Genomic DNA, 24,848 nt, shown 5'->3' with positions numbered 1-24,848 from the left:
CCACCACCGAAGATACCTCTGGCGCCCACCTCCCAGGGGATGGAACAGCCCGGCTGCTCCTCCTGGGGAACTGCCCCAAGCACAGTACACAGGCACTTCCCACACGTTCCCACTGATGTGAGTTGAGGAGGAGTAGAGTGCCTATGATTGGGCAGGCGAGAATCGACCCTCGGGCTGCCAGAGAGGACAAGCCTCTCACTGGCTCCACTTCATCTCCTGGTGAGCTGGCTGTATTGTACCATCGAGCACCACCGATGCGCCTCTTACACACTGTGGAGTCATCTACTGCACAGTTTTAACAGTGACTCAACTTTATGGGAAGACGTTTCTTATTTATATTCAGTATTCTTCTCTGGTGATAACTGCATTGTAGCCTTCCAACATTTCACAGCTATTTAGGCTGAGGTTACAGAAAGCCTAAGCTAGAAAACAGCACTTAATAATCAATTTTAAAAAAGAAATAAAGGCAATCATTTGTTTTAGTTGACTCACCATTCCGTGGTTCAGCCACCCTGGGATAAAATTATCAAGCAACTTCGGGTAAATCATCTCTCTGTCATAGGCATAAATGATCCAGAACACCGCTACAACGAACTGCAAGGGAAAAGAAATCCTTTATTTCAAATTCACCAGCTATCATACAACACACAATTTGCTCATTATCTATTGTTCAAAGAACCCAACAGAATTTGTAATCTATAATGAAAGACAAATCAGTAAACGAGCTAGTGAGTGGAAGGACAGTGCAAACTTCATGCCATTAGTGGTAACGGTTGGGGTCCGTCTTCTTTCCCTGATCCCTCAGTTGTGTTCTCCCAGGCAAGGGGCTATGTTTGTGAGGGAGAGAGAAACGGTCTGTCTGTTGTCCACAGCAGCTCCCTCCCAGGGCTGACTGTGTTGGTTTGATTCCTCTCAAGAGGGTTTAAAAGTTCACTGGTGGTTTTTGGATCCCATTCCCCACTGTATGGAGTCAGCGTACATTCAAGAATCTGTAGTGGGTGTCCCTTTTCCTTGAACCCATCATGTGGTTTAAATTAATCTTTGCATTCTCAAGTTCCTATTTCACCACAAACAGCATTCAAATCACTGCTACAAAATGTCCTGAAGTCACATTGCAAGCAAATGTATTAATTTATATAGTCTAAGCATGGGCTTTAGCAGCATTGAGAAGTAGAGTGTGTGGAGGGCAAAGGAAGAGTCCTAATTCTCTCGGAATAACATGTAAGTTCATCTGGGTTCCAGAGGCTGGACTTTGACCCATCAGCAATATAATCATCAAAAGAGAGTCGAGTCCTGAATTTATTATCATCTTTCTTCAAACTAATGATGAGAGAGTAAGTTCAGATACAATAAAGAAATGAATGGCCCAAGGCCTTAACCTTCAGCATAGAATTTAAAAGAAAAAGTCAACGCTTTTGTAAATAGTCAATAAACGTAGCACGATAAAGGGAGCGATCCCAGGGGGAGGGATCAAAGCCTCTGTCTCAAATTAAAGTTATGTCTAAAATAATAAATACAGCAGAATGATAAATGCAACATGAATATTCAATAGAAATAATTTTAATCTCATTTCTTATGTCAACCATGTCCCCACATTTCATTAGTGAAAATAAATATTTTAATGCCACTTTTGATGAAACCCCTGGTGGTTACAGCTCAAGGCTAGTAATCAGATGGGTTCCCAAGTTCTTATTCCAAGTATCTCAATTACAACATGGGTTATCTTGCCTGAAAAAAATACCACTTTTAAAACCTAGGGTGTTATGAACATTTATTCTTTCACAAAACACACTGAATGATAATTACAATATGCAAATGTAGGCTAAACACATAGTTTTAATATGACTGGGGTCCTTGGGTTTTTTTATCCTGCTTTTGGGTCAACTACTTTCACTCAGTTGATAAATGTACAAGATGAAAAAAGAAAAAATCTATTATTAACTTAAGGTTAACTATCATTAGGATCTTTCCAAGGACAACGCATAATTTTTGAATTACCCACAATTTTAGTTTATTGATTGCACTACAGACTTCAAATGTAGAGACTATCAGTGTGACCTGCCCCTCGGACCTGGGCCCAAGTCCACAGTCTTGCTAACGAAGTGGGGTCCCATGGATCAGCAGCACCTAGAGCTTGTGAGATGTGTAGAATACCTGCGCCGTTCTGGTGAGCTTTTTTTTTAAGATTTTATTTATTTATTTTTAGAGAGGGAAGGGAGGGAGATAGAGAGAGAGAGAAACATCAATGTGTGGTTGCTGAGGGTCATGGCCTGCAACCCAGGCATGTACCCTGGCTGGGAATCAAACCTGTGACACTTTGGTTCATAGCCCACGCTCAATCCACTGAGCTACGCCAGCCAGGGCTAAGTTTTGATCCTGCACTTTGATGAGAGTCAGAGGTCATCCCTGTGCACATGAAAGTGTGAGCTGTCCCGCTCTGGCAGGTCCTACTCTAGTCACCTTGAGCCTCCTCCCTCACTACAGAGTGAGGTGATCCTGGGGCCAAGTGGCTTGTCCACCCACAGCCGGCACCCCTGCTTTTCTAGACTACATCCCAGGAAACCAAGGTGCCGGAGTTCCCAAGTAGACACAAGGAAGCCCCAGGGTCTGCGTGGGCCTCCTTCCTGGGCCTGATGCCAGACGGTTGGCTGTGAAATGTATCCCTTGACCTGGATAGTTAAGAGGCAGCTGTTTCTGTAGGGTGAGAACCAAAGCTTTACATTTGGTCTGGAGTGCACGCAGGCATTACGCCATTCCAGTCCTGATGGAAATCCCTTTACCTTTGCCATATAATGAACTTAATCACAGGCCCCTCCCGCACTCAAGGGGACAGAATTATTGGAGGCTGCACAATACAGGGTGGGGGTAGGGTGGAATCTTGGGGCCCTCTTATGATTCTGCTTACCACATGCTCCCTCTCTGTTCTTCCCAAAACCATTTTGGCCATTTTAAGTCCTTTGCATTTCCTATTAAGTTTTAGAATCTCAGCTGATTAATTTCTACAAAGATAGACTGCTAAAATTCTGATTATAACTGTACTGAAACAATATATTCAATTTGGGGAGAAATGGCATCTTAACCATATTCAGTCTTCTAACCCACGAACCTAATTTATGTCTCCATTTATTTAGACCTTCTTTAATTTGTCTACATTTGTAGTTTTCAATATGCAGATCTTGCACATTTTGTTAAATCTATCACCATTTGATTTTTATGCCATTGTAGATAGTACTGAATTTCTTTTACATTTTTGTTGATAGAATACAAAAACACAAATGATTTTTGTATATTGACACTGTATCCTTTATCTTTGTTAAGTTTTATTAGTAGTTTGAGTTATTTTATAAAGTATTTATAGTATTTTATAAAGTATTTTAAAAGTACTCATAGTATTTTATAAAGTATATTTTATAAAGTATTCTGGATTTACATATGTACATGACCTGCAAACAAAGGCAGGTTTTCCTCTTCCCCTCTAAGTTGTATGCATTTTATTGTTTTTTCTTTTCCTATTGCACAACCTGGGACCTTCAGCACAATATTCATTGGAAGCAATTATGAGTAAGCATTCTTGCCTTCTTCCCTCTCGTTGGGTGAGTGTTAAGTCTTTCAACACTTAAGTTAGATCTTAGCTACAGGTTTTTATGTGCCTTTTATCAAGTTGAGGAATATCTCATCTATTGTTGAAATATGTATGTAATAAATGAGTACTGATTTTTTCAGATAGCTTTGCTGCATATTTTGAGGTGATTGTGTAAATTTCTCCTTTATTCTGTTAATATGATGAATTATATTTATTGATTTTTAATATTAAAACAACTTTTGATTCTTAGTTATGTATTATAATTTTCATGTATTGGTAGATTAAACTTGCTGATATTGTGTTAGGATATTTTTCCCACCTTTAAAAAAAGATTTTATTTATTTTTAGAGATAAGGGAAGAGAGGAAGGAAGAAGAAGAGAAATATCGATGTGTGAGAGCAACATTGATCGATTGCCTCTCACATGCCCCCAACCGGGTGCCTGGCCTACAACCCAGGCACGTACCCTGACTGGGAATCGAACCAGAGACCTTTTCGTTAGTGGGATGACACTCAGCCCAGTGAGCCACACCAGCCAGGGCATATTTTTTCCACCTTTATTCATAAAGTACATTGATCTGTTAGTTTTCTTTTCTAATAATGTGTTTTTCTAATTTTGGTAACAGGATAATGCTGGCCTTACAGGATAAATTGGGAAGTGTTCCCTCCTCTATTCTGAGGGACTTTGAGCAAGACTGATATTATTTCTTCCTTACCTATCTGATATACTTCTCCAGTAGAGCTGTCTGAGCTTGTACGTTTTCTTGTGAGATTTAACTATGAATTCAATTTCTTTATTATAGAGTTTCCAGGTTTCCTATTCCCTTGAGTTAGTTTTAGTCATGTTTGCATTTTGTGGAATTTCTCTATTTCATCTCACTTTCTGAATTTATAAACGTTGTTCTTAATATTCCACTATGGATATCAGCAAATACTACAGATCAGTTTATTTCCCTGGAGAACTCGTTGTTCATCATTCACCAACACAGCCCTTTCTGTTAACCACAAATGATCATTCAGTAGGCAAAGAGCATTGTGGGCTCAATACTTAATAGTGCAATCTGGTCCCTCTCGTACCATACGTTGAGGGAATTATATGGGTTCTTAAAAGGGAAGGGACTTTCAAGAACACGTTAGTCACCTTTTTTAGTGTAACACTAGAAGGTCAAGAGGCACAGCTGAGTAATCAGCCCTCTAAACAATTCTTGAGATATAAACACGGCACAGGTGATAGCTTCTTGGCTTCTTGCACTGATATCCCCTTGATTGTACGGTCACCAGCGAACCCAAAATAAGCTTGAGCTCTACTACCAGGGCACGAATGTAAAATAAAAATAGGTGCTCTTGGACGGGCTGAGCGATAGTGAAACATTCCACTGCTGTGGAGAGGCTCCTTCTCGGGCCAGGACCAATGGCCAGCCATTCCTCAGCACACACCTGCTGCTTCTCAGCTGCCAGGACCAGAATACTGTACTTGAACTGAGAGTGAAAGGAGCACCGCCAGTTTCCAGTCCTTCAAGCGTCCCAGACAAAAATACTTGTGTAACAACAAGTCACTGAAGCCCTCATTTGAACCCCTGGAACTGTTAGAAATGAAAGCTACAGACAACTGGATTCACCCTGTGTCTCTTTTGCGAGCAGTCTTTTCTATGGAGTTCCACAGAAGCTGAAGCTAGAACATGCCAGTTAACCTGTTCTAAGCAGCAGCTTCACTGATCAGTGGGGAATTTTTTTGTGACGTAGCGAAACAGATTAGAATACAAAGGATGTTGCAGAGAACAGTGCTATGAGTTCGGCTAAAGAGAAAAGTTACTTATCTATAGATTGGTCTACAAAGACCACTCATCATGATCTCAAACATCCACTGTTGAAGGAGGGAAGGAAGGGGAAAGAAGGAAAACAGGGAGAAATAAATGAATATGTGTTTAAAGTCTATAGCTTCAACACGACATATCCTATGAAACTGCTTTCCCTTTTAGAACAAATCTACTAGTACTGAGACTTTACCAAATACAGATTGGAGGAATTTAAATTCTGTTTTGGGGTTCTATCACTTGGCTTGCAAGTTTCCTATGCATGCCTTTTTTCCCATCAATTCTTTTCAGGGTCATACGGTTGCTGAGAGGTGATATTGCATTTAGACAGGTTTCCAGCTGTGATTTTTCTTCCCAAACATACGAAGCATGAGAATATGTTGTGTGTTCTAGATGCTAGCTGGCTTTGTCTCAGATGGCCCCCATGCACAAAGTGGGTGTCCCATTTTAACACGGCCCTTGTCTTCCCACTTTCCAGGTTTAGGAGATCCTGACTCAGCAAGTGCCCCCTCCTGGCTGACTTCCCTCAGCCGCACCCTCAAATTCAGAACTGTGTGGCGAAGCCTAGGGCCCTCTGGAATGCTATAGCATCTTTTATTCCAGAGTACTCTTAGTTTCTAGTACTCGTTCCTAGAAGTGTAACGTGGATTTCCTCTACTTGTAATTATGAGGCTATGAGTGACATTATACTTTTTCTCAATTCTTGCCAAGGACATTTTTCATTGCTTTAAGGGAGAGAGGAAGGGAGAGAAGAAGGGAGAGACAGAAACATCAATGTGGGAGAGAATTAGTTGCCGGATGGGAGACTGAACCCATGACCTGAGTATGTGGCCTGACGGGGAATCAAACCCACAACCCTTCGGTTATAGGAAGACGCTCCAACCAACTGAGCCATCAGCCAGGGCTATACTTTCTATGCTATGCATTCTGCTTAAATTATCTTAAAACCAGAATTTCCATTTAGAGAGTTTCTAAAGTACATGTTAACGTTATGTGGCTTTTTTCATGGCTTTCAACTACCGTCTTTTTGGTAGAATTTATAATTTATCCAGATTATTCATATCTCGCATTATGAATAAATAATGTGAGAATTAGAAACCCAGCTCCTCTAAGTGCTCACGTGATTTGGTGCTCGCCTTTCTCAACAGCCTCAGCTTCCACCATATTCTCGCTTGCTCTACAAGCTCCAAGTGGCAATTTAATTGTTCCTGACACTCATTAAGCTCTTTCCTGCCTCAGGGCCGTGGCATTTTCTCTTCTCCTGGCCAGAACGCTCTTACCTCATTTTCCCATGGCTGGACTCTCTGTTCCTTCAGGTGTAGCTTAAACATCACCTCTTCACAGAAGCCTCCCCAATGACTCCACTGCGCCTTTATTTTCTGTCATAGACCCTGATTTTTTAAAATAGGCTCTTTTTGTTGTTGTTGTTGTTCCATTCTTTTACAAGAAAGTGAAGTCTCAGAGAACAAAAACCTGTCTCTCTTGTCCAGTGCCATTACCCAATGCTGGGCATGTAACACATTTTTGACAAAAATGCGCTGAATAAACAAACATAGGTGTAATGCTGCTTCTCATCTGTGGCGGACCCCACATCGCCCACTGGAGCGAGTATGCTTCTACGCCTCGGGTTTTCTTCCTGCTGACCTCAGATTTCTCTCTCCGGTCACCCTACAGTTTGCCCTCCATCAGTGAGGAAGATATGGCCTTCTCATGTCCTTCTTTCTAAGGCGATTCTTCTAGTCCTTCCCTTCTCAGATCTAGGAGTTAGCTCCTCCCTCACCTGGTTTAGTCTTCCCATCACCCTAAAATAATCCTCCTCTGCACTTCTAGATCAGAAATGGAAGACTAATGGCTCTCTTTCCTGAAATCAACCAAGAATAAGGAGAAGAATGAGAAACAGAAATGAAACCAACAGAAGTAGGAGACACCCGTAACCAAACATCACTCTTACAGAAGCACTGCCAAGTATTCGGAGCACTGAGCTAGGGTGGGGAAGACACTGATGTAAGAAACAAGACACAAGGGCTCTCCGGTTGGGTGAGCAGAACAGAGAGGTCATTACAGGAGGCACACTCTAAGGCGCACGAAATGGCCCTTGCCGGGAACAGGAGGTCTGCGATGCATGAGAGCACTGCGGAAATGTGCTGATCCCTGATTGGGTTCAGCGGTCCTAAGTGCTCACGTTAAATGGGTCAGCTTGTCGTCTGTTCAAGAAGCTGGATGTGGGTACGGTAAGGCGCACAAGAAAGGATCCACTGTAAGCAGCCTGAATGCTGAGCCTCAGGCTCGGGCGGCCAGGACCAAGCTGTCACCATACACAAGGGCTGTGATCAAAATGAGTCAAGAAAAGAGAAATGAGTGGAGCCTGAAAAGAAGCCTTTTTCCAGGGGAGGGTGGTGGTGGTGGAAAACAGCTGGAAATTCAAACGGCTCTAGCTCACTCCTTAGCCTGTTTCCAGTTCGCGCCTTTCACGAAGAGCTGGCTCAGGAAGAACAGACCAACGTGAGGATGAGCAATCATGAGTAAAAGAATAGCATGGAATGTATTCATAGGTACCACACAGCCTCCCCGAAAAAAGAGATAAAGTGAAATGTGCCCCCTCCCCCTAAAAAAAAAGGCAACTGAACATACAAACCAGAAAACTTATGCCAGGATAAATGTACTTTATGATCAAATAACTATCTGTTAAAGGTCAAAGACTAAATAGAGGTCAAAGAAGAAAAATTCAGACAAAATAAAACAAGAAAAAATAAAGCAAGAGAGGATTGTAAAAGTGAAGGAAGAGAACTTAGAAAATGAATAAAATATAACAACTAAAACTACAAAAATCTGCAAGTCACCTTACAAGCGATGAAAGGAAAAACTGCTTTTGGGAAAGACAGTTGGGGCTTAGCTTTCTGCAGTGCCGTAGACTAGCTGCACTGGGAACCCTTCCTGCTGCAGAACCCTGGGTGCTAAGTAAGTCACGACAAATATACTGTTCAATTATTGCTGAGCACACGAGGAAGGAAATCACCAGGAGCCAGAAACACACACACACACACACACACACACACACACACATACACACACACAACCCAAATTGATGCACAAAGAATAGGGGAAAAAATCAGAACGGTGGCAAGTCCAGCAAATGGGGTTGCTCTAGGCATCAACACCAATACCAGCCTCAGAGCGTTCTGTGCATTGTGGGCAAGGAGATGGATGACTAGGGTCTTGGGCCATGCAAGCTCGTGCAGCGGGCACTGAACCTGAGGGGTTTGGCCCACAGAGAAGCCACTTAGCTCAATAAAAATGATTGAGTTGCATTCGGTGGATGTAGGATAAAGTCTTGCAGTCCTTAATTCAGGAATTAAATACATACTATTTGCTTAGAGCTTTGAAGGCTGTTGGTCTAGGCTAACCTAAATTCCTAGACCAATGTGTACAGCCACACACGCATTTCTTCAGGGAAAGGGTAGGCTAGAGAAAATACTCTTTTGATGCAATTTATTTGACTTGATGAGACTCCATTTTCCCTAACACTTCATAGTATCCCACTATATGATTATGCACCATAATTTACTTAAGCACACATGAACGGATATGTACAGTTATTGCAAGTATTGCTATGTCCAATAATCCCGCAGTACGCGTGTTATGTGTGTGCTGTTCTGTATGCTGTGAGTGCACCAGAGGAAAGCATTACTAGAAGTAGAGCATCTGGATCTGAGGTCCCCGCTGCATGCTCAGCTGGCTTTCACAAAGTTCTGGGCCATACTGTCCTTAATCCTGATTATTGAGGTAGCCTCTTAGTGAGGCCCACTGGCCTCAGTTTTTTTTTTAATTTATAGAGTGTCTTTTTTTAAATAAATACTTTTAAAAAACATTTTATTTATTTATTTTTAGAGAGGGAAGGGAGGGAGAAAGAGAGAGAGAGAAACATCAATGTGCGGTTGCTGGGGGCTGTGGCCTGCAACCCAGGCATGTGTCCTGACTGGGAATCAAAGCTGTGATGCTTGGGTTCGCAGCCCACGCTCAATCCACTGAGCTACGCCAGCCAGGGCGGCTTCAGTTTTTTAAAAATATTATGTCTGTGCTTTATCTTGGACTCAGAGTTTTCTTATTAAAACTTTTAAGGCCTCCTCAATTTAAAACTTCTAATGCTGCTCCTCCACTTTGCTTGCAGAATAAAATCAAAAGGTTTTGCATAGAATAAAAGCAAAGAAAATCATCAACAAAATGTAGAGAAAACCCACTGAATTGGAGAACATATTCACCAATAGTACATCTGATAATGGGTTAACGACCAAAGTTTATAAGGAACTTATACAACTTGACAGCAAAACCCCCCAACAGTCCAATTAAAAAAAATGGGCACAGAATCTGAACAGACACTTCTCCAAGGAGCACATACAGATGGTCAACGGGCACATGAAAAGATGCTCAGTGTTACTAATTATCAGAGAAATGTAAATTAAAACCACAATGAGATATCACGGTGCACAGGTTAGAATAACTATCATGAATAAATAAACAAACAACAAGAGCTGGTGAGGATGTGGAGAAAGGGGAACCATTCTGCACTGTTGGTGGGAATGCAGACTGGTGCAGCCACTGTGGGAAGTAGTATGGAAGGTCCTCAAAAAATGAAAAATGGAACTGCCTTACGACCCAGTTATTCCACTTCTGAGAATATATCTAAGGAAGCCTGAAACATTACTTCAAAAGAATATATGCACCCCTATGTTTACTGCAGCATTATTTACATCAGCCAAGATTTGGAAGCAGCCCAAGTGTCCATCAGTAGATGAGTGGATAAAAAAGCCATGGTACATTTACACAGTGGAATACTACTCAGCCATAAAAAGAAGGAAATCACACTCTTTGCAACAACATGAATAGACCTGAAAAACATGCTGAGTAAAGCCAGTCAGAGAAAGACAAATACCATATGATCTCACTTATATGTGGAATCTAATGAACAAAACAAACCGACAAAATAAAAACAGAATCATAAAGACAAAGAACAGACTGACAACTGTCATAGGGGAGAGGTCTGGGGGGTTTGGTGAAACAGGTGAAGGAATTAAGGAAAAAAAATCTCATAGACACAGACAACCGTTTGGGCATTACCGGAGGGAAAGGGGGGATAAACGGTGATGGAAGGAGACTTGACCTGGGGCGGTGAACACACAACACAACATGCAGGTGATGGATAATAGAATTGCATACCTGAAACCAATATAATTTCATTAACCAATATCACCCCAATAAATAAAAATTTAAAAAATAAAAAAGGCAATCTGAAAAACAAAAGAAAGTATAGGATGATATCATATTAATTCAAAAAATAAAATAAAATAAAAAATAGAATGCAAAAAAGAAGAATGTCCCTTTGTGACCTGGCCCTCAGTTCTCCTTCCAGAGTCTTTCCAGCTTCTTCCAGGAACCCAATCCCCATACTATACGTAGTTTCTCAAGCTCACCACATATTTCAAGTATCCATTTCTTTGCACCTTTTATAACTGCAGCTTGAAATTCATTACTTTTTTTTTTTTCAAAATTTAAGCTCTATCAAGTGTTACCTTTGTTGTGTGGTCCTATCCCTCCAATTTCTTGTCAGAAGTAATGACTTTTTCCCTGGCCCACCGCGACACTCTGCTTATAACACTAGCCCATTTTACTCTGACTTTTATATGCTCCTTAACTTGCTGGCCCCTCTCAGCTAGCAGAAAGCTCCTCCTCTCTGCAAGGTTGCCGCACACTGCCCCTTTGCCTGGAATGCGTCCGCCACACTGCCCAGCCCATCCTTCCCAAATGGATAGGACCCGAAATCAAGAACCCTCCCCTGAGCGGCCCCTGTTCCTTGCATATGCTGTCATGCTCAGTCCTTCCTTCGTAGTACTGAGCATAACTGTGATCAAACAATTGCCAGTGTAAGTACTAGTTTCTCTCCTCAGTGGAACTCAAACTCCTTTAGAACAAGGGCCGATCTATTTCTTTGTTGTTGCATTGTCACATCTCTCTTGGTACTTTATATATTTATTTCTTAACTCTTGGCTTTTTAAAAAGATTTTATTTATTTATTTTTAGAGAGAAAGGAAGAGAGGAAGGAAGAGAAACATTAATGTGTGGTTGCCGCTCATATGCCCCCAGCTGGGGACTTGGCCTGCAACCCAGGCATGTGCCCTGGCTGGAAATCGAACTGGTGACCCTTTGGTTCACAGGCTGGTGTTCAATCTACTGAGCCACACAAGCCAGGGCATCAACTCTTGATTTTGAATTAATTGAAGACAGACAAGACGTTGAAAAATAACAGAGAATTCCTGTGTATCCTTCACGTAGCTTCCCGCAATAATAACATAATATGCATAGGTGGGTTTTTCAAAGCCAGAAAACTGACATTGGTACGAGACTATTAACTAAGCTATAGACCTATTCAGATTTCACGAGTTTTTGCGTGCTGCCATTTTTGGAGAGTGTATTGTAGAAATCCCACTATATGTATACACTTGTGTAGCCACTGCCCTGATCAGGATTCAGGAGGGCTCCATCACCCCAGAGAAACTCCCTAATGCTACTGTTTTAGAGTCACACCCCACCGCAGCCTCATCCCTGGCGACCACGAATCTGTCCTCCGTCACTGCACTTCGTCATTGTGAGAACATTTAAAATGGTTGTAAACCTTTCCCAGTGCTTTAGGAAGCCTCGGTTACGTCTCTGCTGTGTATGCGCCAGAGGCTTCACAAGCAAGATCTTACTTAACAATCACAAGGACCTTGAGATAGCTATTACCATTTGCCAGCTTTAGAGATGAAAAAACTTACATTTAGAGAATTTTAGTAACTTTCCCAAAGGTAAAAATTAACAAGAGGCCAAGCAGAATGTGAGGCCAAACAGTGGGACCCCAGAGCCAGTGCCTTTAGCCTCTATAAATACATTTTGCACAAAGCAGTACCTGCTTCTGAAGGAATTAATAATTGAATGAATGAAAAATTAAACGTGGAAGACTCTCATTTCTGGGTCCTCTAGCCAGGCCTGCATCCAGTGGGAAATCAATGGAGGCGTGGGAAGTAAAATGTGAGGGGAGGGCGGCAGTGAGGAAACATCCTGCTGGAACCTGAGCTTTGTATCGAGAAGAAAGAGAAGGAAAAATTCCCTTGAAAATTCATGACTGTGAGAGTCATCAGAACCATAAGATGCCCATCACGTGGGCTTGTGGCCTGACACGTGCTTCCAGGCGCAGTGGTCTGACACGTGTTTGCTGTTCACACGCGCCTCGTGAACATGAAAACTGGCCCCATGTTGAGGTCAAAAAAAGCAAGTTTCAAAGCAATTTCAGAATATCAGTATCTTACTAATCATAGACCCTGGTCAAAAATGCAATTAAATTCAGAATCAGTAACAGAAAAGAATAAAAATCCCCACACACTCAGAAATCTAAAAATATAAGACTTCCTTCTGGGACTGTGGACGGCATGACCACACGTACCCTTGGGATTCTGAGAACTTGCATTCGGTGACCTTTCGAGTGAGTGTGTGCAGTGGGGCGGCATCAGGCCTCACCTATAGGTGCTGTCATCTAACACGACATCCTCTGTGACACGAGGCCATTTTTAGGGCCAACCGAAGGAAGCGCACAGCCTCTGACTGCTTGTCACGCGCCACACACTGTTCTGAACGCTCCATGTCTTTCACTGCCCTTCAGAATAACTCAGGTGAGTTAGGTTTCCTTGAGCCCTCTCTTTACATTAGAAAACTGAGATTCTGAGAGCTTATAAAATGAAGTGGCGGATTCATTAGGAAGTGGTGGATGCCACACTGGAGCCCAGGTCTGCCTGTCTCCACAGCTCAAGCCTCTGACCGCATCTTGTTTCTCTTCGCCTCACACAGGTGAGATCACCCCGCGAGGTGGGTCGTCTTCGCATTTTAGTAACTGATCGTGTTTTCATGGGTTCAAAGTTGTGTCCATGTTAAATGGAGTTCCACTCCAAAGTAATTAAGCAAGGCTTCTTTCACTCTCTGTCAAGTGACAACAAATAAAATAATTAAGCATATCCATAAACCTCACACAAGACTAGTTTTATTGTTAGAGCACCACTACCAATCCATTAGCATAGACAGAAGTTTCTTTTTTGGGAAACTATTTGGACTTTTGTCATCACAGAATCACTGGATAATCAAACTCTTGCTGTCTCTCTCTATCATAATAAAATGGGGACTATAGTCCAGTTATTAGATAGGATTACATTAAAATGAGTATCCACAGGGCAGCTAGAAGCACATAGGAAAGACATCCAGCTAACTGCAACTTGAATTTAAAGTTACCATCTGAGAATAAAATTAAGAAAAATCTCATTTAACTGAATCTAATAACATTTAATTACACAAGTAATTAGAGCATCCTCTGTGGAAGCGTCCTGTGTTGGGCGGCTCTGCGTCAGTGACCTCTTGTAGTCAGTGCTTGGGAGCGGATCAGAACAGCCCGACCGGAATGCTCCTGTGACAGTGGAAGCTGAAGCCTGACGGAATGAATCACAGCCTCCCCAGAAGCACGTGTCAACAGGAGAAAAGTGACCGTCCTAGTGGGTAGTAGCTTATGGGTATAAAAGAGCAGGAATGTGTCTTCAGCTTTGTACAGAGAACAAGGTTCGGGCCATTCAAGGCAGCACTGTGATCCATCCTGCAAGTCAGTCCCTACGGTGCACAAGGGTGCATCACACTCTAGTAATTTGACGACCTAACACAGATATCACCCAATTACTGCCTTCATTTGAGTTCACCCAGAAATCTTCTGGCTACCCTTTGTCTTCCTCAGAGTTGTCCTGCCTCTACGGAGAGCTCACACAGACTCCAGTCTTCCCGACAATCTTTTTGTCGTTATAAATCACTGAATTATCTTTCCGAACTACACTTTAGTTGGCACGAGTTCATTTACTGAGAGAAGGATTACCGCAAAACAGACAGACCAAACTGAGTGTCTGGATTTGGGTTCTGGGCTGTAATGACACTTGAATCCTGGCCCAGCACACTGGGACATCCACAAATGGCCCCCTCATTGCCTCCTGATTGCCAAGGAGATGGGACAGGAAGAAGGTTAAGGTTTTCCGTCTTTGTTCCGTTTAGATTATATGCACAAACAACCTAGGAAAATATGTAGCAAGTTTTGTACATAGTTCACAATAGGAAAAGAACTTTTGGAGACGTTGGCGAGTTTCCTTTTTAGTACTATATCAACTGCGTATAAATCTTCCTTCTTTTTTCCTGGATGAACAGTTCACCCTCTAAATTTAGAACGTGAACGTCTCTAAATGAGAATACATTTGCCAACATAATTGTGATTCTTTCCCAAATATGAGTAGTTATGTGAGGGCTTTTCTAATACCTTTCTGGGTTTTTTAAATTATAAAAGTAATAAATACTCATTGTGAAACTTTGTGTGGACATTCATTTTTGCCTTTTATTTTTTTTAAGACTTTATTTATTTATTTTTAGGGAGGGGAGGGGGGGGGAGAGGGGGAGAGAGAGAGAGAGAGAGAGAGAGAGAGAGAGAGAGAGAGAGAGAGGGAGAGAGAGAAACATCAATGTGCGATTGGTGGGGGTTATGGCCTGCAGCCCAGGAATGTACCCTGGCTGGGAATCGAACCTGCAACACTTTGGTTCCCAGCCCGCGCTCAATCCACTGAGCTACGCCAGCAAGGTCCATTTTTGCCTTTTAAATTAGCCCATGCTGATCTGTGCTGCATAGATACAGTGGGAAGAATCAACAAGCAATCAGTCATCTTGGGAACCAAAAGGGCTCACAGACGCCCGTCTCATCCTGAGCCTCAGCCGCCGTCTTCTGGCAGCAAGCACTCGGCATCTGGTCTACCTGAAATCCTTGTCATCTGCTTAGACCACTCCTTAGAGTTGCTAACCAATATGGATTCTTTTGCTTGATTTTTTTGGTGGCTGAAGAACCCTTCTCATCGATGAAGAGCCGGGATATCATACTAAACTATTTAGTTTGAAGATCAGCAGTTCAGGAAGGTGCCAGGATTGGGGAGAAACATCTGTTTTGATGCTGATGTGCGAGGAAAAAAAGCCAGGAAACCCAAAGAAAATCTCCCACGTGTGGATATTTTTTTCTCCTAGAACTTTTTTTTCTCTCCTCCCTTACTACCCTTTTTGCTTGAAACTCTTCAAGTGAAAAGAGTTCATCCAACATCATTGGCCAGGTCCACTATGGCGGACGTCATTCTTGAGGTGGGACCAGCTTGTGTGGCCAGGGTGGCGGCAGCATTCCCATCTCAGTGCCCCAGTGCTCTTGTCACGGTTTGCAGGGACCAGTGTGCTTCCTACTGTCTATTGCCTTTTGTTTACAAAAAATCCCCTTATAGGTATGTGAAAGGACATAGTTGTGTCTACCACAGTGACCGGACATAGCACTCAATAAATGTTAACCAAATGTGCAAGAATGGAAGTTTTCTCCCCAGTGTTCTGGCTTGCCTCACTTTTCAAGATAAAGTGCGTAGAAGTTCCTCTGCATATCCTGCGACATAACACAGAAGACCCTTACCCACACAGGCAAGGTCATTCACCGGAAGGCTTCGCTGAGCAACACGGAGGCCTGTGAGGTCAGACCACTTTGGACGCAGACCGCCTCACGTCCTTGTTGCAAACAGGCGAGAAGGTAAACTACAAACTTATCAAGGAGAGAAGATTTGAACAAAAACTTTCTTGGTATAGCAGAATGAAGTGGTTCTCAGGAAGGAATTCTTGGTAAAAGAATCTCACTGGGTAGGCGCAGTTCACTTGTTAGAATACCCATGCAGGATGTATCGGATCATTTCTTGCCAAAAAGATTCTTTTGCAATCATGCAGCTATGAACCATGCCTTCTGGGAAGCCCAGGGGTGATTTACAGATGATATTTGATACATGTAGTAACCACTTCAAAAAATGTAGTTACTTCTACTGATAAGACCTTATTTTCACATATTGAAAATACGCATATTGGCAAAATATGTGGGAAGTTAAATCTGTGTTCAATTGTTGAAACGAGAGGACACGCCGGAAAGATGTTTGCTTCTTGCCAAAATGTGTCCTTTGCAAACCCGCCTGTGAAACTACATCAAACCACTGGCTGCAGAGTGCCAACTACTACATCAAAGGGAAACAACAGTGAGCACAAATGAAGAGCCTTTTGTTAAACAGCTTCAAGGAAACAGCTTCAGTGACTTTTGATCCAGACTCTGCGTAACTCCCTTTCTTATTCGGATGCGTTTTCCTAAATTAGAAATTGTGGTCAGCTCAGAATTTATGTACGAAGCTGCAAATGTCTATCAAGTGAATGATGAAAACCCAGCTTAGGTTTGCTTTGTTAAAAAAAGTTTACAGTACTTGCTAAAATCAAGGATTCCCTTGGTCAGAGTGTTTGGCTTCAAGTCCTGGTCGCCCCACTTGCTAACTGTGGGCCTCAGGCAAGTGACCTGAAAAGTGGGAACCCCATCTTGAAAACTAAAGTGGAAGCATCTTCTGTGAAGTGGGAGTGATGGGAAGTCCTCCCTGTTGGGACAACAAGGATGACATAACTAGCATAAAGCTTTGGGCAGTGTCTGGCTCACAGCCGCATGTAGCAGAAGTCAGATTTCGTTATTAGCTCTTTTAACCTTGTGAGTTGTTCGTGGGTTTTGCCACGATTGGACGGGAGATAGTGCAAAGTCTCAGACAGTGTAAGTGAAACTGCTTGTCCACACGTTGGACCCAAAAAGAGAGGTGACAGCAACCACCTCTGGGAATGAGGCGTCTTCATTAGAACTCTAAGGTAATGTGACGGGGAAGGGCACAGGTAGTATTTCTGAATATTCAGACAAACATGTTATTATTGCAACGAATTCAGGGCTGTTTCCCTTCCTTGACTCAGTGCTCATTTTGACAGCGATCTGCTGGGCATGTACGTGCGCTCACGTTATATTCTGGGCGTAGGAGCGCTGAGGCTTCTTTCTGTCTAGTTATTTGTGCTTGTATGAAGGTGGTCATTCTAATTTTGTAGTTGATTTTTAAGGTTAAACAAAGGGGAGGAGCCCTGCAAAGACTAAGTAACGAGGTTGTAAAGATGAGCACAGAAAATTCATCTCCATTCGTGCCTTCCAACTCTAGTATACCTCTCATTCATGCTTGGGGTTCTTTCTTGTTTCACATCCCTCCCTAGTCTCCCCTTGGAGACCGATGAACATGCTGGTAGAGAAGCCAGAGGAGCAAAGAAGGGGACTGGACAGAAGGACACCCTGCTCCCTCTGTGACACAGCTCCCCTCGTTCTCCTCCTGTGGCAGAAAACTCCGCCAGCACAAGCCCAAGTCCTAGCTCATATCTGTTCCTATGGGTAAATGATGCACAGACTGACCCACCAGATAAAGGGGCATTTGGGAGGGAAACTTCTTGGAATGTTGCTCTTCAGAGGAGCCACGGAGAGAGCACACTGGGCCAGCAGGGCTGCCTGTGAAGTCTGGCTCCACCCATCCCTCCTCCACTGTTTCCCCCTCTCCTCCCCTCCCCGCCCCACCTTCCCACCTGTGTCTCTGGGACACGTCCCCCAGAATTACGCTGCAACTTTTCTCCTGTATAGAAAGGCATGATGAATGGAAGTCCTATCCAGGACTGGCAAATCACCAGCGTGGTAATTGCGCGGGCACAGCTAACAGCTGATAAATGTTGTGTGGGTGGAAAGTTCACTAGCTCCTTCCTTGGGGGGAAATGTTCCTTTTGATGTCAGTTGATATAACACAGTACACTCTGATCCAGCCAAACAGGTAAGAGTTACCTCAAAATGCCCACAGGAACTGTAGTAATTTCAAGAACACCCACACAGCAAATCAGTTCCTTCTTATTTTCATTTTTACAAAGAAGGATATGATTGGGGTAGACGGATGGGGCAGAGGAGGTAAGAGAGACAGATAGACAAAGATAACGAGAGGGAGGAAGATGGATGTGCAGATAAGGAAGAAGGAAAATGAATAGTGCTCCTTTTTCCCTTTTCTATTTTTTTTTTAACAAAAACTAATATTGCATCTTGTTCCTGGTCCCCAAACAAGAGCACAGAAAAGATCCTGGTTTGCGGGCCATGTTCTGGAGAACAGGAGTCATCAGTCTATTTTATAATACGTATCACATTATTCATGTTACCGAAGATCAGTTCTTCCTTTTCTTGACCACACGGTTCATATATACATTTCACGTATGGATATAAATATGGAAAGAAGCTATCTTCATTTTCTGAGATATTTTTGTGGTTCCTTGCCTAGAGAGAGTGGTAATTCTGTAACATGATGCACAGGGCAAGAGAATTCTCTACAAGTCCTAGGGGACTATGAAATGAAGAATTTACCATTGGACTCAGTTGTCTGCGTATCTGAGCTGGTGGTCTCAGCAGGGCCACTTCTGACGCATGTCATACATTCATAAACTAAACATAAACCATTTGGTCAATTGCGCAACATAAAGAACTTCCTCATGTATCAGATTTAGATAGTTGCTTATGATCATACTGATAAAACGCACAAAAATAGTATTGGTGAGGAATAAATAGAAAAATATGTCTTTTGCAGCCAGAATAGTAAATACCCATGATTAGTCTCATGTATCTATTTTTTTACTGTATCTATTTTTACTGAATCTATTTTTTATATTAACACATATAAACAGTGTTATCTAAAATCTTACTAGTTTTTACTTACTTTATGTTTAATTGTTATTCTCAAAATTTGTTTACTTATACTTCCCGAAACCCCTGATTTTGTCTGGGACCGATGTGCCAACCAATAAGGCAAATCAGAGTCAGTGTCAGCCCCACGGTAACCTCATCCCCTTCGCTGCTACTTGCTGTCCCAGCCTCCCATGCGTCTTGTTCTAGCCGAGCGACACTCCTCACCAAGGAGACCTACGGAGGCTGCTGGCAGAGCTTCCAGGGAAGATTCGTTTCCTGATGAAGAGACAAACACGGGGGGAGAGCAACCCAAAGAGCTTCCTCCTCTGCCTGCCCTGAACATGGCTGTGCAAATGTGAAGCTGGGTGTTTATCAACCCTTTTGAGACAGTAGGTGGCAAGTCCAAGGACAGAAAGTCAACACTTGGTGATAGAAGAGTGGAAAATAGAAAATGCCTAGGTCTCACATAACAGTGATGAGCAATATCACTCTGAAACTACCTGCTTAACAGGCTTCTTGTCTTGTGAGATATTAAATATCTTTATTGCTTAAGTCACGGTTGGTTGGTTATTCACTCAGCAAATACTGAATTATTCATAGTAGTCCGCTTTCTCAACGGCTCCCGGGGCTTGGGCTGCAGCAGTATATCAGATACACAGCCTCCCTGGCGTCGTAAGGAATGTACCAAGTCAGAGCAGACACACACGACAGAAACAAAAAATTAACGTGGAATGTGCCAGCGAATGGTAATCATTATGGAGAATATAAAACAAGGGACGGGACAGAGAATAATGGGAGGCTAATTTCTATAGGTTATTCATGGGAGCTTTTCTAAAGGTAATCATCCGAGCAGAGACTTTCATGAAATGAAAAAGTGAGCCGGGCAGAGATCTGGGGACATTGTTACTTACAGGCGAAAGTACCATTAACTAACTTACACATCCAGTAAGTTTTTAGCTGTTCTTCAAAACAGAGCTCAAATATCATCATTTCTGGGATGTCTTCCAGGACCTTCCATTCGCTAATATTAATCACTTCCTCTTTTGGGCTACTCTGTACCTTAGACACGTAGTATTATGCTTATCATGCCCTCTTCTATTTTGCATTAATTTATTTTTATTTTTCCTTTTTATTTTTTAGAGAAAGGGGAAGGGAGAGACAAAGGGAGGATGTTTGTCTAAACACTGGTGTGAGAGACAAACATCGACTGGTTGCCTTCCATAAGCGCCCCAACCAGGGACTGAACCCGCAACCCAGGCACATGCTCTGACCGAGGATATAATTCTCCGACTGAGAATTACCCTTTTGGTTTGCAGGATGATGTCCAACCAACTAAGCCAAACTGGTCAGGGCCATCATGCCCATAATTTACTAGTAACATAGCTTAATAAAATTACCTTCTCGAAACTGCAAGACCCTTGAAAGACAAGATCAATCCTTAGTCTCTGCTATGTTGGCTCCTAGCACTATATACTTGCTGCCTAGTAGACTTTTCTCCTCTGACTGTTCTGGATAGAAATGTGTGGTTTTCACTGTAGTGTGATTAATAATGAGCACTTACAATAAATTCTTTTTTGAAGCAAGATTATGTTTAGTGTTGAAGAAATCTGTCTTGCAAGCATTGAGAAAGCTCACTACTGTGAGTTAGCATGACCATGTACAAACTTAAATAGGTCACCTAGGCAGAAAATCTTTGGTTTTCATTTAGGAGAAAAGAATATATAAGATGGCTGAGAAGGAAGAGATTCCCTATCAGCTACATCTGTCTAATCACATTAACACCTTTGTCTTTTGAAAAGTCTACCAAAAATGAATTACAAGACCACTCACCTAGATTAGGTAAGTACAGTCTTCTGAACATTTCTCCTGGTTGGGGAGAAAAAGGCTCATTTTGCTTATTGATCTTGATGAATCCTCATCTGTAAACCTTCCTTCTTAGGCAACTCAATGAGCACTCATTTCAGGTCGGGGGGAAGCATATGGTTGACTCAACTCTAAATGAACTGGGTTTTGCCATGAAATAAAACCTAACAGATACTGTATTTTTAACTTCAAAGGTGACTGAAAAGGAAAAGGGCATGTGAAGAAACCTTAAAATATCAGAGAAGGTTTAAAGAAAATTAAAAAAAAAAGAATTTGATTGTAGGTAACTGTGTGAAAATTTAGTAAAGAGAGGATCAGTGGATATTAACTGTATTCTAAAATTAAATGCAGAGTTTATAAAATAAACAATGTGTTTTTAAAAAAAATCCCTCTTAGCCCTGGCTGGCGTAGCTCAGTGGATTGAGCACGGGCTGCAAACCAGGCATCGCAGGTTCAATTCCCAGTCAGGGCACATGCCTAGGTTGCAGGCCATGGCCCCCAGCAACCGCACATTGATGTTTCTCTCTCTCTCTCTCTCTCCCTCTCCTTCTCCCTCCCTTCCCTCTCTAAAAATAAATAAAATCTTTTAAAAAAAATCCCTCTTAATATCAAAACAAAAAGAAGATAGACCCCAGTCAAGATGGCGGCATAGGCACACATGACTCACCTTCTCGCACAACATCAAAATTACAACTACAATATAGAACCACAAGCACTCAGGACTGTCAGAAATAAAGTTGAATGGAAGTCTGACAACTACGGAATTAAAGAAACCACATCCATCCAGAGGGGTGCAGACATGGAATGGGCTGGTCTCACATCCACGTGTGGTGCATAAAAATTCGGTACAGATATCTCATGAACAAGGAGTCCCAGCCCCACACCAGGCCCCCCAGCCCAGGGTTCCAGTGCCAGGAAGATAAGTCCCCACAACGTCTGGGTGCAAAAACCAATGGGGATTAAGTTGGTGGAAGAAAATTCTGGAGTCCCAAGCATTCTCCTTAAAGAACCTACAAATGAACTTACTCAGACTCACTCCCTCTGAGCTCCAGCACTGGGGTAGCAGTTTGAAAGGTACCAGAGCATACAAGGAAGAACTGAAGTGTCTGGCATCAAGGCAGGAAGCTGGAGAACAGCTTTCTTCCAGACAGAAAGGTGGACAGAGGCCATTGTCCCTTTTCTGAGCCCTTCCCCCACAGAGCCAGCAGGCAGGTGCCATAACTGAGACTCTAGCAACCTGGGTAACACTGTTTGCCTCACCCTGGAGATCCCCTGAGACTCTGTCCCACCTAACTTACGGGCCCACCCAAACTGTTAACCATAACCTTTCGATAAGAATGGCTGGTCTTGGCTCATGCTTCACAATTTCTTAAATCCTATCAAACAAGCAACAGCAGGCCTCAAAAACCTCTCAGCCCCCGCTAATGCTAAGTGACCACCGGCCCAGCACTAGCAGCAGCCAGCCTGGATTCACAGCTTGGCTTTGCCTGGGCTTGGAGAAGCCCACTACAAGTAGCAGATATCTCAGATTGTTTTATAGATCATGCAGGGTGGCCAAAGGGGAAAAACTGGGACAACTGTTATAGCATAATCAATAAAATATAACTTAAAAAAAGAAAAAAAACACAAAAAGAAAGGCATTTGCTTTTATTTATAATCTCAAATAGAATCAAATGCCCTTCTCTTGTGTTATATTAACAGACAGTAATATTATTAATTGATATCATTTAAATATTTTCTTTATATTTAAATTAAACTTTTACCTTTCAAATCAGAAATAAACATAATGTATTTTAAATTGTAGGGGTATGAAGATCTTAATGTATATGCACCAACATTTTTTTAAGGATGGCTTAGAGTTAGCTAGTGTGTCAGTAAATGAGGATTTTTCAAGAAACATTTTTCAAAAGATAATTCCTAGATGCATTTTCTTTGAGTTTGAATTTGAGATTTCAAATTCCGTTTTCCATGTTTCCTCAGGAAGCAGCTACCACACATATAGTTCCCATCACAAGAATGAAAACAAGTTTTAAAGGATTCTAGAATAGAATAAACTATTCATGAAGTCTTTAGAAGAACATGATTATAATACCAGGAATGGTTTACTAAGGCGACCAAATTTCAGAAAAGTTCATCCTGGTACATGCCGATTTGTCCCTTCTACACTAGATGTTCATCACCGGTTAGAACATATCCAAACTTCCAGGACCTTCCCAAACACAGTCCCTTTTTATTAAGGGAGGGGCATCCTCCATTGTCCCTGAGTGAGTCAAGGATAGTTTGGCAGCAGCCAGCATCTGGTCTAGAGCAACCAAGTAGCACCAGGGACAAAGGTATACTGGGGAGGTGAGGAGATTGAATTACGTGTATTACGCAAGCTGAGCAGCTGCAATTGAATGGGACGCATAGGCTTGAATTAATGGAAAACATATGGCCATTGTCACTACAAGGGCTGCTTAGGATAGCAGTTGGAGACACATGCAGGATTCACCATACTCATTTTTTTCTGTTGCTCTTCCTCTTGTTCCTCATCATTTTTTTTGGCTGAAACCTTAGTCTATTCTCTTAACTAGAAGAGTATCTGCCAGCCAAATAAATAGTCAATGAACTCACAGGAGACAAAAGACATTCTTAGTCTGATTGCTCCTAATAAGCTTCAGTGCTTCCAGACCACATAATGCCATAGAATTGTTTGTAATGCTTCTTTAAAAGGGTGACAGGGTTCAGAAATAAACTGTACATGGTAAGAGGAGCCTCCCATGGGTTATGCCTGCAAAGTGAGTGGCAAGGCTTTGGGAGTGGTGGTGGTTTCCGGCCATTAGCGTTACTAACCAAGGCCAGCTTAGCATTTATGGGAATCTGCTCAAGTCAGGATGACACATGCTACGCTCACTCAAGCAACGCCGCCTGATTTCCTCAAGGTTATGCTGCAACAAACTTTATTCCAATTATCTGTGACTGGAATGTTTCATTATTTTTATACATCCTTGAGATAGAGAGAGTCCATGCAGTAGATGCATTAGGGTCATGGGTCCCAAAGCCACATCGAGGGCTTTGTGCCCGCTTAAAGCAATTACTGTCAATTCTCAATTGACCTCGTGATGGGAGGAAGCATTAGTGTAAAAAATGCAAATCCTCGATAACCTACCCTGGCTGCTGTCGTCGCCACTGAGGTGACAGAGAGATTATGGGCACACCAGGAAAAGCTTGGGGTTGAGAGGTCTGTCTCCTCTGGAAAATTTGGGCAGAAGTGATAAATTCAGCTGCCACTGTGCCCGCTGTTTGCCCTGCACCAGGAAACAAAAATACGCACTGCTTTCCCCTGCAAATTTCTGGATGACAGACAAAAGGAATGGGGCTGAGGAAGGCAGCAGAAAGTGGCAGGGGAGGCGCTCTGAGACGTGGGCGGTCACCTGGCCGTCAGAGCCCGGGGCCTGAAGGGACCACGGACAGGTTCTGAATGGCTCGCACCTTCCTCCTCAGGAAGCCGCACCCAAGGCTCTGGGGTTTCTGACTGTAACCAAAACAGTGAAAGATGTGTAACTGCAAATGTTATAATTAATCATTTGCTCCTATGATAAACCTTTTTACACCATGGATTGCTACGTGTATAACTCTATGTCCAGCAGGTCCTGGGCATTAGTGCTGTTCCCTTCTTTCTCATGTTAAAAAACCCTTCTGGCTGGGCACCTCACTCCAGGCCAGGGGCCATGGGGAGTGCGAACCTGAAGCCTCTGCTAGTGACTCCTCAGGGCACTGCTCCAGAAAGGGTTCACATTTTTATAAGGAGGAAAGGTAGAACTAGAGTGGAATTCCAGGACCCGCTGAGCAGCTGGGGGCTCTGAGGGGAGACCCAGCAGGGCAGGTGGCAGTTCTGAGGCAGGGGAAAAGAGAGCTAGGAAATAGCCTTGGGGAAAGGAAGG

General features: G+C 42.7%; 1 protein-coding gene across 10 annotated transcripts in view; it reads right to left on the bottom strand.

The window, feature by feature from the left end:
• The window catches only part of AIG1 (androgen induced 1), a 212,130-nt gene that overhangs the window by 138,691 nt on the left and 48,591 nt on the right, over positions 1-24,848 (bottom strand). For 9 of the 10 annotated variants that reach the window (XM_036024800.1, XM_036024803.1, XM_036024802.1 and 6 more), the window contains exon 3: positions 493-594. In XM_036024800.1, coding sequence (XP_035880693.1) covers positions 493-594 — 102 coding nt within the window. Of the gene's footprint in view, positions 1-492; positions 595-15,852; positions 15,910-24,848 lie in introns of those variants that run through there. The other variant, XM_036024806.1, reaches the window with a different exon arrangement.

Source organism: Phyllostomus discolor, chromosome 4, assembly GCF_004126475.2.
Source record: "Phyllostomus discolor isolate MPI-MPIP mPhyDis1 chromosome 4, mPhyDis1.pri.v3, whole genome shotgun sequence".
NCBI lineage: Eukaryota > Metazoa > Chordata > Mammalia > Chiroptera > Phyllostomidae > Phyllostomus > Phyllostomus discolor.
The sequence above is the reverse complement of the archived record's forward strand: the minus strand, read 5'-3'. Positions and strand labels throughout refer to the sequence as shown.